General features: G+C 40.8%; 1 protein-coding gene across 3 annotated transcripts in view; it reads right to left on the reverse strand.

Annotated features, from left to right (window-relative positions):
- Positions 1-16,950, reverse strand: part of ZMAT4 (zinc finger matrin-type 4) — a 320,194-nt gene that overhangs the window by 239,471 nt on the left and 63,773 nt on the right. For all 3 annotated transcript variants that reach the window (XM_084879762.1, XM_084879761.1, XM_084879760.1), the window contains one exon: positions 7,964-8,069. In XM_084879762.1, coding sequence (XP_084735888.1) covers positions 7,964-8,065 — 102 coding nt within the window. In that variant the 5' untranslated portion in view covers positions 8,066-8,069. The remainder of the gene's footprint in view (positions 1-7,963; positions 8,070-16,950) is intronic.

Raw genomic sequence — 16,950 nt, forward strand, 5'->3', positions numbered from 1 at the left:
TGTCTCAAGTTGACTGTGTTCTTCAGTTTAATGTTATTTACTTCACTGAAGCCTCTCTATGAACCACTCATTTTTATGTTGCAATGAACTATTTTGACTAATAATAACTGATAAAAGGTAAAATGACTAGACCTGCTAAAATAAAACAACAGAATATTTAAGAATAGTTGTAAAATTTATAGATGCTCAAGATTCTTTAATGAAATTATCTAGAAAAAGAGGAAATCAGAAATAGATTGTTAATCAGCTTACCAATAACCCACAACCTTTAGGCCAACTAGAAATAGATTGGAGTCCTCTGACATCATGAATAACAAGAATTGCTTTAGGCTGGACAAATACACCAAAAACTATATTAATAGCATCTGGAAGAAGTTAAGCATGTCATGATTGCAAGAGATTTCTTTAAAATGTGTTTTTATTGATTGTTAGAGACACAGGAATGGAGAGGGAGAGGGAAAGAGAAATGTAAATCAGCTGCCTCCTGCAGGCCCAGGAATCAAGCCTGCAACTCAGACATGTGCCTTGACCGGGAATAAAACTGGTGGCTTCTTGGTACATGGGTCGACACTCAACTACTGACCCACACTGGCTGGGCTACAAGAGATTTAAAAAATACTAAATCAGCAATTTTTACTGTACAGTGTGAAGAAGGTATCATTACAGGAATCCTGCTATAAAGATCTGTTACTGTTCTCACCCAGTTAATACTTCATCTCCAGTAGCACATGCCTGCTCTACCCAGGATAGGTGTGGACCCAATGAGCCCTGACAGTACTCAAGTCCATTTAATGTAGTCCCTGGCAGGACTAATGAGCTGGAGAACCACAAATTGTGTTTATAAACACAATTCTCATACATGGGAAAGGAGGAGTACAGTCTATATGTTTACTCAGTCAGTTAGAAAAAAAAAAGAAAAAGAAAAAGGAAAAGTTGAGAGGAAGGTGTGAGAGACCAAGGGAAAGAAGACATTTAAACCACTAAAGTTCCAGAAAGTTATGACACTTTAATCAGCACATGTTGGGTACCTGAATTTTCACCTTGTCTCTACCTGTAATGTACTTATACCCCATCTGGTAGTAAAGAGACCAGAGAATGCACTTTGCCTATTCTCCTGCATTAAAAAGAAAGCTGGATGAGGCTAAAGTCCTTTTGGAAGGCAATGGAAACAAGTGAAAGAGGAAAACCAAGTTCAGGAGGCCCAATGTGCCTGCTGCTACAAGGGAACAATCCTGGAGTCTGCCATTCCCTGGTGAGCTGATGAGGTTCATTACTTCAGGATTGATATTACTTCAACATTCAGAAATGTGGGAAGGATTTCTCATCAGGTTAGAGAACTGCCTTTCCAATAACTACAAAACCATCACGTATACCTTCAAGGTCAGCTCCCAAGTACAGATTGACTTCTAATGTATACCAATGCATCTTCTGGCCCATCAACGCTTCCATTAAACTTGACCCACTGCTTTCCTCCACTGGTCTAATCCCCAGACTCTTCATAAACCTCCAAGTTTCAATGAACAACAACCATGGCAAAGCTCTATAGTGGGTGCTATGGAAATAAATGAAAAAACTCAATGCATCAATCCTGCCTGCCCTCAGGAAGCTTACAGTCTTTTTCGGAGGTGCCGGGATAACTGAGCCACTGATTTCATGAGAAACAATTAATTTCACACATGGCACAGCAACACAGGGGATGTTAGGCTTTATAAGAAAGGGGCCAGCAAAAGGGGCAGGCACATTTATGGCTGGCTTCATTGGGCCTGCCTAACAAGAGTATTATCTTTTCTTCTAGATCTGCTCATTCACCTGCTTCCTTCAGCTTCACACACACACACACACACACACACAGACACACACACACACACACACACACACACAGATACACACACACGAAAAAAAAATTCCCTGACCTTTTGGGTTCATTTTGCATGGTCTTTCCTGTACAAAGCCTCTTCTTCCTACATGCCACAAATTCACTCTTTCACTCATGCAATCAACACTTTCCCTTTACAAAAATTTATTCTTTAGCACTTGAAACTACAGCAAACTACTCAAGTGGCCTCACTGCCTAACCTCTATAACATTCAGGCATTCTTTTTTTTTTTTCTTTATTGATAAAGGTATTACATACCCAATTGCCCCCCACCCCACTCCCGTTCATGCCCTCACCCCCCTGGTGTCTGCGTCCATTGGTTATGCTTATATGTGTGCATACAAGTCCTTTGGTTGATCTCTCCCCCTCACCACCACCCTACCCTACCTTCCCTCTGAGGTTTGAGCATCTCTGATCAATGCTTCTCTACCATTCAAACATTCTTGTTTTTTTAAATTTTATTTATTTTAGGGAGAGAAGAAGGAAAGGATAGAGAGAGAGAAACGTCAATGAGAGAGAAACATCAAAGGGCTGTCTCCTGCACACCCCCTACTGGAGATCGAGCCTGCAACCTGGGTATGTGCACTGACCAGGCATCAAACGAGTGACCACCTGGTCAATGGGTCAATAATCAACCACTGAGCTACACTGGCCAGGCGCAGGCATTCTTATTTGAAAGCCTGCTTTTCCCCCTCTGTATTTCTGTCTACTTGTTTTATAAATGCAGATTATTCACCCAGTGAGCAAGGTAACATCTAATTATAGTTTCCACCAAAACATTAACACGTTAGCAACGCTTAGCAAGTAGAAGAAAATAATAATGCCTGACATTTCCCTTTTTTTTTCAATCTCAGGAATATATATATATATATATATATATATATATATATATATGAGAATTTTAAAGTATAGCATGAAAGGGTTTGATCCATTAGATATATATTATGTTTTTCTGTCCTATACAAAGGTTCAGCCTTTTAAATGGGGCATGCAGCGATTAGCCATTAACCCATCTGCTATGTTTTTCTCTCCTGCTCTGGAGGACTGACACACTAGTCTCATGGCACAAGTAATATCAAAAGCTGTTCTTTCCACAATACACCTAGACCACAAACAATGGACTATCATTCAGAAATGCTTAATTATACTCTTACTAGAGGCCCAGTGCATGAGATTCGTGCATGCATGGGGGTCCTTCAGCCTGGCCTGCACTCTCTCACAGTCCTGGAGCCCTCAACCGTCAGAGAGCCCTCCCGGGGATGTCCATCAGACATCCTTAGTGCTACCATGGAGGCGGGAGAGGCTCCCACCACCACCAATGCACTCACCAGCTATGACCCCAGCTTCTGGGCTCCTGGCTGAGTGGTGCTCCCCCTGTAGGAGAGCACTGACCACCAGGGGGCAGCTCCTGCGTTGAGTGTCTACCCGTGGTGGTCAGAGCAGGACATAGGGACTGATTGTTCCACTGTTCAGTTGATTTGCATATTACCCTTGTATTATATAGGATGCTCCAAATACCTAAAAAACTCAAAATAAGCCAAACACCCCTTCTCTTTATGCCCTGACCCCACCCTATCTATGCATGCTCCTATTCCCTCCCTTCCCTACACAAATCCTCCAGTCCAGACAACCAAGCCTCCTTGGTGCTTCTTGGAGATACCAAGACCTCTCTTTCCAGCAACCCCTATACCTAACCCATCCATTGAGGCGTAAAAAATTCATGATATTCCCCAAATATTTCTTGACCATAATAGCTCTTAGTGATGACTCACATTTTTGAATTTAGAGTATGTAGCTAATATAAGAAGTTAACAGCACAATGTAGTATATATCAAAAAGCCAAAGAACTAACATTCTGTTTATAACAAAGTAAATCAGCAGGCAGCAGAATTCTACAGATGATGTTCTCAGTATCACACACATATTTATATCACACTAAATTATTTGTGGCTTTTCCTTCTAATGAATTTATAATCTTCTTGGGGGCAGAGACTATTTCTCAGACAGAAATAGTATGAAAACCCCCTGTCATAACTAGCACTAATAGCTCTGGACATGCAGAAAATACACAGTAGCTTGTCAATGATTTGCTCCCTAGGGAAGCTACAAATACTATGTGGTTGAACTGAAGAATAAAATCATTCTAACGCAATACAGCAAGTGATAGAGAATTGAGAATATGCCATTTTCAGTCATTTGAGTGGGACTTTGGACTCATAGAGACCCACTCTGTGTGCAGTTTTAGCAGAGAGGATGTGGTGGAGGGAGGGGAGAGATTAATAGACTAGAGTGTCAGTTCTCAAATGGTCTTTAAAAATTATCTAATGGAAGTCATCCTTTTAGAGATGAAGAAGTCCTTGGAAGTCTCCTAACTGAAACTGGGAGACCAGCTGCATCCCATGAGGTGGCCACAGTCCTGACTGTACCCTTTGCACATGCAAGGCAGCTTTGCAGCAAAAACACACATGCCATTTCTCAGTGAAGGAAGTGCCTCACCTCTCCCAGGAGGCGGGGAGTGAAACATCATTCAAAGTTCCCATCCATGGTTAATGGGAATGCATTTAATGTTGTTTTAATGATGTGGAACATTGTTAATTGCAGATCTATTGTAATTGCTTTCTTTTCTTCTTCTCATCCCTGCTACATGAAACAAATACTAACACATCCTCTAAAAACTTATAAGAGTACAGTGTGGTGACAAGAAAACTTGAGTTCCAATAACCAAACCCTTCACTGAGCAGCTAAGATATTTTTTCTTTTAAAAAATATTTTTGTTTTCTTCAATTTTCTGACATGACTTTTTTTTTTATCCCAGGGAATGACAAAGCAGGGCTGGACATTGTCACTGGGGTATTTTTATAAACAAACACTGACTGTGTATCTATGGCAAACAGGCACAACTCCAGGAATTACAGAAGATCAAATGAATAAGATTCTGTTTCTGTACTCAAGAATCTAGTGAAATGATTAAATATGAACATAAAATGTCTAGTAAAGGGAGAACATAAGGAACTATTAAATAAGCTATGGAATTTTGAAGAGAAGACAAATTTCCTGATTTTGCTCAATTGGGGGAAATCAAAAGAATAAAACCATGTGTGTTTATAAAGCAATATCCACAGAAATTAGAAAGTTCTTAATTTCAAAAAATGGATATTGTCCATAATAGATAATTCTTTAAAATACACACTTACTTCTAACATTCAATTGTCTATTGACAAAAGAATATGCTTTTTTCATAGATGTTAGATTTTTAGTTTTCTCCAAAGAGCAACTTTTATTTGCCTTCAACAAAATATTACTACAACAGAGTTAATAATGAAAAACAATATAATTTTGCATGTTGGCACTTTACAGCTTCCAAAGCATTTGCACAAATACTATTTCAATAGGTTTCACTGGGTTGCCCATAACCCTGAGGGGTACATAAGGTCAGCTTATCGTGATTCTGGGTTTGTAAATGTGCATGTTATTATTATTATTATTTTCATTGTGCACAGAGGATTCTGAGGCTCAGATGAGTTTTATGAGTGACAGTGACAACTAGCATTTGTCAGACAAATAAAAATTTCTGGCTAAGCTATCCAATCTAAAATTACATACACATTATATTACACTTGAAAACTAAATGGTTCTGGGAAAGTTGGAAAGCCACATGCAAAAAAATAAAACTAGATTATACTTTGTCCCCACATATAAAAATGAACTCAAAATGGATCAAAGACCTAAATATAAGACCTGAAACAATAAATGACATAGAAGAAAACATAGGTACTAATCTTGTGGACCTTGGTCTTAGAAAAGTTTTTATGAATTTGACCCTAATGGCAAAGGCAGTAAGGCAAAAATAAATGAATGAAACTATATCAAATTAAAAAGCTTCTACAGCAAAAGAAACTTCCAACAAAACAAAAAGGCAACCAACCTAATGGGAGAAGAATTTGCAAACAACAGCCCTGACAAAGGATTAATATCCAAAATATATAAAGAATTTCTACAACTCAACAACAGACAAACAAACAATCCTATTAAAAAATGGCAAGAGACCTAAACTGAGACTTTTCCCAAGAAGACATACAAATGGCCAACAGATTTACAAAAAGATGTTCAACCTCACTAGCTATTAGGGAAATGCAGCTCAAAACTACAGAGATACTGCTTCAAACCTGTTAGAATGGCTATTATCAATAAGACAAGTAATAACAAGTGCTAGAGAGGCTGTGAAGAAAAGGGAACCCTCATTCACTGCTGGTGGGAATATAAACTGGTACAGCCACAAGGGAAAACAACATGGAGGTTCCTCAAACAATAGGAATAGAATTACTGCCAGAACCAGTTTTGCTCAGTGGATAGAGCGTTGGCCTACGGACTGGAAGGTCCCGAGTTTAATTCCGTTCAAGGGCATATAGGGTCCCTTGGTTGCAGGCACATCCCCAGTGGGGGCTGTGCAGGAGGCAGCTGGTTGATGTTTCTCTCTCATCAATGTTTCTAGCTCTCTATCCCTCTCCCTTCCTCTCTGTAAAAAATCAAAAAATATTTTTTAAAAAAAAGAAGAAGAAGAAGGAGAAGGAGAAGGAGGAGGAGGAGGAGGAGGAGGAGGAGGAGGAGGAGGAAGAGGAGAAGGAGAAGGAGAAGGAGAAGGAGAAGGAGAAGGAGAAGGAGAAGGAGAAGGAGAAGGAGAAGGAGAAGGAGAAGGAGAAGGAGAAGGAGAAGGAGAAGGAGAAGGAGAAGGAGAAGGAGAAGGATAGAATTACCATATGACCCAGCAATCCCTCTTCTGGGTATTTACCCAAAATTTTTGAAAACATTTATTCGCAAAGGTATACGCACCCCTATTTTCACTGCAGCATTTGATTCACAGTAGCCAATACATGGAAACAACCCAAGTGTTTTTTAATAGAGGACTATATAAAGAAAATGTAGTACACATATATAATGGAATACTACTCAGCCATAAGAAAAGTAAAATACAGCCATTTGCAACAACATAGATGGACCTTGAGAATGTTATGCTAAACAAAATGAGTCATTCAGGAAAAGCCAAGAACCACATCATTTCACTCATATGTGGGATATAAAACTGAAAATCACAGACATAGACAACAGTATGGTGATTACCAGAGGGAAGAGGAAAAGAGAATAGGAAAGGGAAAAGAGGACCAAATATATGATGATGGAAGATGATTTGACTTTTGGTGGTGGGAACAAAATACAATATACAGATTATATACCATAAAAATGGACACTTACAACCATATAAACTTATTAATCAGGGTCACCCCAATAAATATAATTTAGAAACAAAAAAAAGAAAGGAAAACCACGTTCCCCCTGGTATATGTTCTCTTTAAAAACAAACATGTCCTGGGCAGCACTAGGCATCTGGGAGCCTAGCTTCCTCTTTTCCTCATGCATGGCCCCTTGTTCCCTCCTCAGACACTGGCCACCCTCTCTTCTCTCATCTTTTCTTCCCAATAGAGCTTCGAAAGGCAGCCATTTGTACTTCCACCCTAAAGAGCCAAAGGCACTGAATTATGTCCTTCAAGAGTATTTTGGCTTTAAAACTTTGTTATAACTCCGCAGGGGAAGTCTTTCAGCTGATAAACACATTTAGGGCAGCAGCCACCAGGTGGAAGGAGTTTGGTCCTGAGCCAGGATGTTGCCATGTTTCCCTGCAGCGAGGAACAAAGGGCCTCAAGCTTATCTTCAGGGTCATTGAAGAAAAGAGAAGCTGGCACTAATGCATCCTGCCTTGTGTCCCTGCAAAGAACTTCAGGGATGAGCAATGACAGGTTTAACGAGCAGAGAAAACCCACTGAGTCTTAAGGGGCCAAGGTACAAAGAAAAGGAAAAAAAAAAACACAATCCAGGAAGCAGCCAGGGGCTGAGAATGATTTCCCCAGCCCTCACTCCCAGTGCCACATCCCCACATTGCTTCTGGCTTGAGCTCAGACTACAAAGGTACAAGCCCTGTGGCTCTTAAAATCTTCCCAACTACAGAAAGGGGAACCCTCAAGTCCTACAACCACAGACCCATGCTACTCTTTCTTCCATTTGGAAACACGGAGTGGGAAAAGCAGTCCTTACCTCGTAATGGGCCACGCGCTGAGATTCAGATATCAGTTGTGCACTGCACACCTTGCAGTAACTGTCTGTAAATAAATCCTGGTCGATATCGGAGGACTTCATCAGGCTAAAGGAGAATCAACAGAAGATAAAAGTGAGTCCACTGCTTTGATGTTTACGTAAGACATTGACTGTGTGAAAAATCCAAAAGCATAGCAACAAACCCCATGATAGCAACAGTGGAGAAGCACACCCTAAACCTTTAGTGTTACCATTTTGAATAACCATAGTATGTGTATAGTTTGTAATTTTCTCATAAATTCCCAATAGGGTTGCCGGTACTGTCAAAAAGGAATTCCAGCTTTAATTTTCTCTGTTTGATAAACCAGACTTACATCTAATGCACTCATTGTCAAGGAATTCTAGACGAGGATATTTTCACATATGGTTTTATATTATCATAAGTTGGCATTTCATACTCCCAACAGTAGAAAATAGGATAAAAGAATTTTGATGCATTCACACACTAGAACATTGGGTGATTCCTAAATCTACATTCAAATCAAATCCTTTTTAAAAGAATATTTAGTGAAATAAAAAGCTCACTGTTGTCAACAAAAGAGGTTTATAAATCAATACCAATTTGAATTTGTTTTCAAATATGAATAGGTACATAGAAACATTCCAGGAAATTTTAACAAAATTTTAACAGCAGTTATCTTTGAGATATTATAGGCAATTGCCTGTGTAATTTACTTTATTTTTAAGTTGTCTACAATAATCATGTAATACAATTTTGCTTTGTCAAGAGCCTTATGATCAATATGAGATCTAATTTTGAGTTTAACTGCTATACTTTGAAAGTTCGAAAAGAAAATCTAACCGATCTCTAACCTATACTTTATAAAATAAGGAGTCCTCACCATTCCTGCTCACTTTTCTACCCATAGGTTGTTAAAATTCATAAGGCCACCTTCATTATTTCATACCACAGTGAAACCACAGAGGTATGTATAAACATAATCATAATCTCAAATTCCAAACCCCAAATCAAAATGCATCCAAGGGTCTAAAGCTTGTGAAAGTGAGTTGGCAGAAAGGTGTCTTATAGCAGCTATAGTATAAATGTTACCACCCTAGAGACTTGCACCAAGGTATCGGAAGGTTTTCCTCTAGCCCACAAATTTGCTTTATTTTACCCCCTACCTGTCAGGCAAAAAGTAAGGAGTGTGCCACACAACCTGTGGTATGGAGAAGCAAGAGAATTTCAGACAATAAGTGGGAACCTTGCAGTTTATCTTATTCCAATGTCCCTTTTTTACATATGAGACTGTCTAAAACAGTGGTTCTCAGCCTTCTACTGTTGCGCAAATATCTTTGTTTTCTGATAGTCTTAGACTCTACAGCAGAACTGCTGGCTCTACAGTAGTGGTTCTCAACCTGTGGGTCGCCTAAGACCATCAGAAAACACAGATATTTACATTACAATTCATAACAGTAGCAAAATTACAGTTATGAAGTAGCAACGAAAATAATTTTATGGTTTGGGGTCACCACAACATGAGGAACTATATTAAAGGGTCACGGCATTAGAAAGATTGAGAACCACTGGTCTAAAAGCACATTGTTGATGCTTGGTGTGGTCATAAATACCACCTAGCTTACATGATTTTAATTTCCATACTCCAGATCCATCTCAGGTTTATATGCTACCCACCACTCATGTGATGTTGGAAAATCCCTATAGGTCTCATTTTCCCTCCTATAAATATTGAGAACATAATATTTTCCATGCCTCCTTAAAGAAATGTGGTGAATATCAAAAGGAGAAATATAAGAAAAGATACTATATAAACAGCCAAATTATCTCTATTTTAAAGGGATTGTTTTTACACTTTTAATAATATATCTATTGATGTTGGTAAGATGTTGGCCATGTCTTTTTTTAATTTTATGAATAAGTTCATTTTCATGGTCCTTGACATATGCTGAACTGTGGGGCTGGGATCCATGGTAAGGCTGTGTGGTGCCTTGTGCCTCTCTGCCTCCTAAAGTTCTATTGATTGTCTCCAGAGACTCCACTTCTAGAGAAACTGAAGTACATTTAGAAGAGCATGTTCCCAAGAGGAGTGAAAGTTGGATCGCAGTTCAATAACATCAAATACAGTGCTTTGTTTCTTGGTCCATCCTGTTCTGGCTTCAGAGAAATAAGACCATTGCTAATGAGATTGGTGCACTCTGTACATTGAACTGCCTCGTGTCAGAGATCTTGTCCCTGGTTTTTTTTCTGTTCTAGAGGCTCATTATGTTCTCTTTTTCTTTGAACATGGAATCTCGGTCTTCAATTTTGAAACCAAATTTGGACTCTTGACTTTGGAACCCCAATTTCCTTAGCAAGTTGCTCTGTAGACTCCATGCCAGGATATGAGTTATTCCCAGTGCCACAATGAGGGCGTGCAACTGGGAGGAAGTATAACTGGTAGGACACTGTCTTCTCTACTTTGAATCTCCTCCACAGAGTGATCTTGGTGTTGACTTGCTTCTACATCCTCCTTGGGTTCTGGCCTTTTCTGAACTTGGTACCTAGTTCTTCAATTCTGAAACCAAATCAGGATTCTGGACTCTTCAATGTCTACTTCTAAAGCAAGCTTTTTCTTGGAAGTATAACCTGAGTGAGGTCTTTGTTGAATGGATCTTCTGTGAACTGAGTACAGCTTCATCCATGACTCGTTGCTATGGTCTTGTTTGGAGAATTGTCTTGGGCTATGTTGGAAGAGTGTCCTGAAGTCTCAGCCTTCAACCAAGAGTGACAAAGTCTTGATTAAAGCAACAAAATGAAATACTGCAGTCCATTTTGAAGGATTTTTGAATCTGTCTAAATAGCTGTGCCACACGAGTAAAGTATCTTCCTGGAATAAAAGGATGCCTGCCTTAACAACTCCAAACTCACTTTCTACTGTGACCTTGGCTGTCATGGCCCATTAGAGCATTTGTATTAAGTGATTTAGCACAACAGTACTTCTGGCTTTTCAATGCCCACAACCATAGGAATGGCAGGTAGTAAAAACCACTGGCTCACATAGCTGAAATGGACATGTTCTTCTGAAAGTATCAGTATTGGCAGACAGCCCAGGAAGCCTAGAGTCCCACACTGAAAGTGCCTGGAGACTCATTATCTCACATGACAACCTGTTCCAGAGAGTCTGGCAACTCTAGTTGTCAGGTACTTTTTAGGTTGCATCGAAATCCCACTGTAGATTTCACTCATTGATTCTGTCTTTGGATATAACACAAAACAATTTTACTCTCCTTTTTTACGAGATATCCTCCATCAAATGTTTGAAGATAGCTCTCTTCTATCTATTCCCAGACTCTGTCCTGTCTTGGTAATCTTGGTCTGTATCTATCTCTATATAGGCCACATTCAAAGGCAGTCCTAAGAACATAATGAAACACTACAGATATGGTCTAAATGGTGCAGAGAATCACAAATTCATATGACTATCCAAAATATCCATTGTCATGTGTAATGGTCTCTATTCACATCCTGGAAAGTAAATGGAGGAGAGGTGCTTTGGTGATGGGAAAATGTAGTACAACATTTTGAAATGCCAAATGGGAGACTTATTAGGTGTAGTTTTGAAGCTAGGCTCCTACAAGTAGCTGTGTTTAAATATTGTGTTCTCTGCTATTTTTAATAAAGAAGTGCACGAAAATAGATTCATGGGTGACCTGGTTAATAGGAATCTACAAACTCACTGCACACTCCTTTCTCATTATACAATCGACTGCAGAAATCAAACACTGTGAAAGCATATTCAAGGTACATGTCGGACCAAGTGGGACCCGTAGGAGTCTGAGTCTTGGTAAAGCAGCTGTGCAGCAGAAATAGCATTAAAGACAGAATATAAAACTTGTGTGCTAAAATAAATATATTCAAAGGAAAAAGAGATGATCATGGATTTTTTTCCTCCGTTTTATATCTATGTTTGCATATAAGAATTTTGATTTAAATAAGCCCATAACAAGGAAGACCCCTCCAAATTTTATAAGACCCAAATGGAATACACAAATAGGTTAAATTCCAGTGGGAGGCAATTAGTGGACAAGTGTCAGCCAGGTTTGTGCATGAGGGCTTTTCTCCAGTAGAAGAGAACTCTCTCTGTGTAGGTCACTTTAAACAGCTAGAAGGACTGATCTATGATTTAAAGAGTGAAATTCCCAAGGGGCAAGGGACTGCCAGTTGACTCCCTCTTCTGGCTTCTTTAGAATAGGATTATCAGCTTCTTTGGCCTTAAGAAGCACAGGTGAGCTGCTAAGCAAAAGGAAAACAAACCTGATTTCCTGGCTTTAATTAGCAGCTAGACCAGAAACAGGGCAGGGCCACTTATTGGTCAGTCCTACTGTCACATCAGAGCCTATGTGTGGTGACCTCCACCCTAAAAACACACTCACTGTGCTACACTCTGAGGCCTTGTGAGATAGTAAGGAGAGAAACAAGAGTGGGGAAGTAGGAGTATGATTTTCTGAATCTGAAACAGACTAAATGAAAGCTTCCTCAGTGTTCCACATCCTAATGCATTCCAAAGCAAACACTGAAGATTTGAATAATCTCTCTAACACTCTTCAGTATTAATAGAGAATAGTGTTACCTGTATGTTAGAAAAAAAAGAAGAAGAAAAAAAAGGAAGAAAGAAAAAAGAAAAAGCCCATAGTGGAGTCAAAGGCAGTATTGGAACAAGAGTCTGATCAGATTTTATTTCGATATCACAGTTCTCTATATAGAGATTTACTTACAGGTATAGCAGTGACAGTGAAAGACTCTGATGTAAAGGTCAGTATAATATATAAAGGAAGCATAGAGGAGAAGAGAATTTGTTTCTTAATAATGATTTTGAGGATCTACAGTATGTGAAGTACAGAGATAACAGAAAGCACAAGTCTTGTCTTCCAAATAATCATGTGCTCTTGAGTGAGAAGAGATACACACACACACACACACACACACACACACACGCACACGCACACACTTACTGAAGGGGCATAGATAGCAAGTGTAATTTGGCCAATAAAACATGCTACAGGATTTGAGAAGACAAGAAGGACTATAAGAAACTCTTCAAAGAGGATCTATAAGAGTTGAACATTTAAAGATGGGTAGAATTAGAGTGGAAGGAAATGGGTTTCAACTCAAAAGCTAATTATTTTTCATGGCACAGAGAAAAGTCTTACCACCAACAGGTATGGGAAGATAAATACAAAGGGGTGTCAGTGGGGCTAATTTAAGATTATGCAACATAAAGTGAGGTGATGGCAAAATGTAAGGGAGAAAAGATACACAAACCCTTGGGACCCAGATGGAAGGAAGAGACACTGGGGGAGAGGTGCCAGGTCCCAAAACTGTTCTAAAGGTGAAAGTAATGGCCTTTCAGCATCTTCAGCTGAAGGGATGGAGCTTTCTTTCTGCTTCTTTCTGCATCTCACAAGCAGATTTCAGGAACATGGCAAAGAGTAATATTCTTCATTCCATTCCATTTCTGATAGTGCTAAAATAGTTTCAGGCTCCAAGATCCCCATACCCATGTAGGGCTCCTTAGAGGAAAAAGACATTAGTTCAAATCCAAGTTGGTAGCTCGCCAACTAGGTTTTGAACAAGTTCATTTCCTCATTTGTGAAACAGGGGAGACATTCTCACAGGACTATTGTGAGGATTGGAATCTATGTAGATTAAACACACACACACATCTAACAAAGACTGTGGCATATGGCATACACTAAAAAACAGATATTACCACCATTATTATAAATATTATTAATGTTGTATTATTATTATTATTCTCATTTTCAGGAGGGATGCTGTAAATATTTAAGCAGAGAAATAAATAGATCCACATTCCCACTAAGGGGGAAGATAACACAGTCGGTGTGCTGAAATCATAGCTTTTATTGCCATCACAGGCCTTCCCTTTTGTATTAACAATATCATCCACACAAAAAAATATGGCTCTTTTCCACTGCATTCCACTGCCAGCTGACACTTGGGCCTTATACTGTAAAGGACCCATGCTTCTTGAGCATTTAAAATCTATTTTTGCTGTCAGTCAGTGCCTATATGGGCAGAGGGGGCAGTTTGATGAGAACTCAATCCCACCTTGTCTCTTGCCCATTAGTGCTCTTCTCACTGTGACCTCCTCCCTGGGGGACACCAGGGGAAGCACACATCACCCCAAATGATGCATCCCAGCTCTCTGGACTCTCAGCCACTCCCTGATATGGCCACAGCAGTCATGCCCCCTCAGAGTGGCATTTCCTTGGCTCCAGTCCCTGTAGAGAGAAGCCCTTGGCTTAGTGATCCCCACCCATGGGTGTCCTGTAATTATAGTAAAATTGGGCATTTCCACTATAAAACTCATCTATAAGATCTAATAACCTACTTTCTACCCACTGCAACCCCCTCCCCTCACTAGCCTTTAAAGATTTGATTTAAGCCCTGGCTAGTTTGCTTAGTGGTTAGAGCATCAGCTTGAGGACCTAAGGCTCTGGAGTTTGATTCTCTGTCAAGGGCATGTACTTGGGTGTGGGTTTGATCCTCAGGCCCAGTTGGAAAGCATGCAGTGGATGTGTCTCTCTCATGAAGATGTTTCTCTCACTCTCTCACTTCTCCTTCCTCCCTTCCACTCTAAAATCAATGGAATTTTTTTTTTTAATTGGATTTAAGACCTATGGCAATTTTAAGCAAAGAGCTGCTTTCACCTTTAGAGTCAGATTTCTGAATTTCCAAACTCACTCCATATGCCTTTGTGAACTCAGTGATACCAGGGATTATGGCTCCTCTAAAGATGCTCCCAACAGTGCTTGACACTCATGACAGCTCCAGACCCAGAAGGAATACAAATTTTATTTGACTATTATCAGAGTGCTGCTCCTGAGACAGGTTTCCTGCTAAGGGCCTAACTGCCTGTTGTAATTCCCTCACAGAGATAGGCAGAGTTGTCAGCCTCATTTTCTAGATGAGAAACTAAGATTTAGGAGTTGTGTCAGTACTTGAGGTCACCCAGATCCTAAGTGGCAGTAAAGTGTCCAAAAAGCAAGCCAGGGTGTGTCTATGCCATCAGTTCAGTCCTCACCCTGGGCTGTCTCCCTGTGATGGAACTCAGCACATGAGCCCTTCAGTCTGTTTCCCTACAGCCTGTCTAGTGAGCACCATAAAAAGTACTTAACATGCCCACCAGAATGGCTCAGTGTTTGAGCATCCACCTACTAACCAGAAGGTCATGGTTCGATTCCCAGTCAGAGCACATGCCTAAGTTGTGGGCTCAGTCCTTGCTAGGGGGTGTGCAGGAGGCAGTCCATCAATGATTCTCTCATCATTGATGTTTCTATCTCTCTCCTTTTCCCACAAATATATATATTTGTGTGTGTGTGTGTGTATATTAGAGGCCCAAGGCATGAAATTTGTGCACAGGGAAGGGAGTGTCCCTCAGCCTAGCCTGCCCCTTCTCCAATCTGGGAGGGTTGCCCGACTGCCCGTTTAGTTCTGAAATGGACAGTCTGACATCCCTCTCACAATCCAGGATTTCTGGCTTCCAACTGCTCACCTACCTGCCATCCTGATTGCCCCTAACCACTTCTGCCTGCCAGCCTGATCACCCCTAACTGCTCCCCTGCCAGCCTGATTGCCTCTAACTTCCCTCCCCTGCAGGCCTGATACCCATCCCACCCCTCCAATTGCCCTCTCCTGTAGGCCTGGTCACCCCTAATTGCCCTTTCCTGCAGGCCTGGCCACCCCTAACTGCCCTTTCCTGCAGGTCTGGTCACCCCCTCTAACTACCCTCCCCTGCAGGCCTGGGTCCCCCCAATTGCCCTTCCCTGCAGGTCCGGTAATCCCCAACTTCCCTTCTCTGCTGGCCTGGTCATCCCTAACTGCCCTCCCCTGCAGTTTGATCACCCCCAACTGCCTTCTCTTACAGGCCTGGTCCCTTCCAACTGCCCTCTTCTACTGGCCATCTGTGGTGACCATCTTGTGTCCACATGGGGGCAGCCATCTTTGACCACCTGGGGACAGCCATCTTGTGTGTTGGAGTGATGGTCAATTTGCATATTACTATTTTATTAGATAATATATATAGATATATAGATATAATATTTAACATGAAAGCAGAGGGCAGACATTCTGCCCATACTTAATCTGCTATGGCCTGGAGCACCCCTACTGCCGAGGCAGAGCCTTGAAAGCTGTTACTGACCTTAGGGCACAGACTCTTCCCGGTTTTCATGTGAACAGAGAAATAAATAGATCCACATCTGGAGTACGCTGTCGCCTTCCCATACAATCTAATCTGTCTTCTGCCTACAGATCCGTGGAACCTGCTTCTTTGTGACCTCACTCACCATCAAAGAGGCACCTACCCCTGCCCTTCCCAAATACCACAGCACCCTCTGTCCTGACCAGCTCCTCTTTATCCACAGTGGGACTCTCCACTCTATGCCCACCCTCACCCTACTAAGGCCACTGCACCTAGCAGCTCTTGTTCTCTGTGTCCACTGAACTTCTGTGTCGTTTCATTCTGACAAGCTGAATGGTAGATTAGAAATGCCACCAGGTAGCCAAAACCGGTTTGGCTCAGTGGGTAGAGTGTCAGCCTACGGACTGAAAGGTCCCAGGTTCGATTCTGGTCAAGGGCATGTACCTGGGTTGCAGCACATCCCCAGTAGGGGGTGGTCAGGAGGCAGCTGATCAATGTTTCTCTCTCATAGATGTTTCTAACTCTCTATCCCTCTCTCTTCCTCTCTGTAAAAAATCAATAAAATATATATTTTTTTAAATTCCACCAGGTAAAAGGAACCATTCCCTGATTATGAAGATGAAACAGATGTGAGGCATATCATTGCTGTTAAAATCCAGCCACATTTAAAAATGGTTAACATCCCAAAGGCTATTGACATTGTTTCAGTTTTGTTTTATCAATACTGGAATGGATCAAACTCTGCTCAGAAGGGGGAAAGGT

This window comes from Pipistrellus hanaki, assembly GCF_964339955.1.
Source record: "Pipistrellus hanaki genome assembly, chromosome: 3".
Classification (NCBI taxonomy): domain Eukaryota; kingdom Metazoa; phylum Chordata; class Mammalia; order Chiroptera; family Vespertilionidae; genus Pipistrellus; species Pipistrellus hanaki.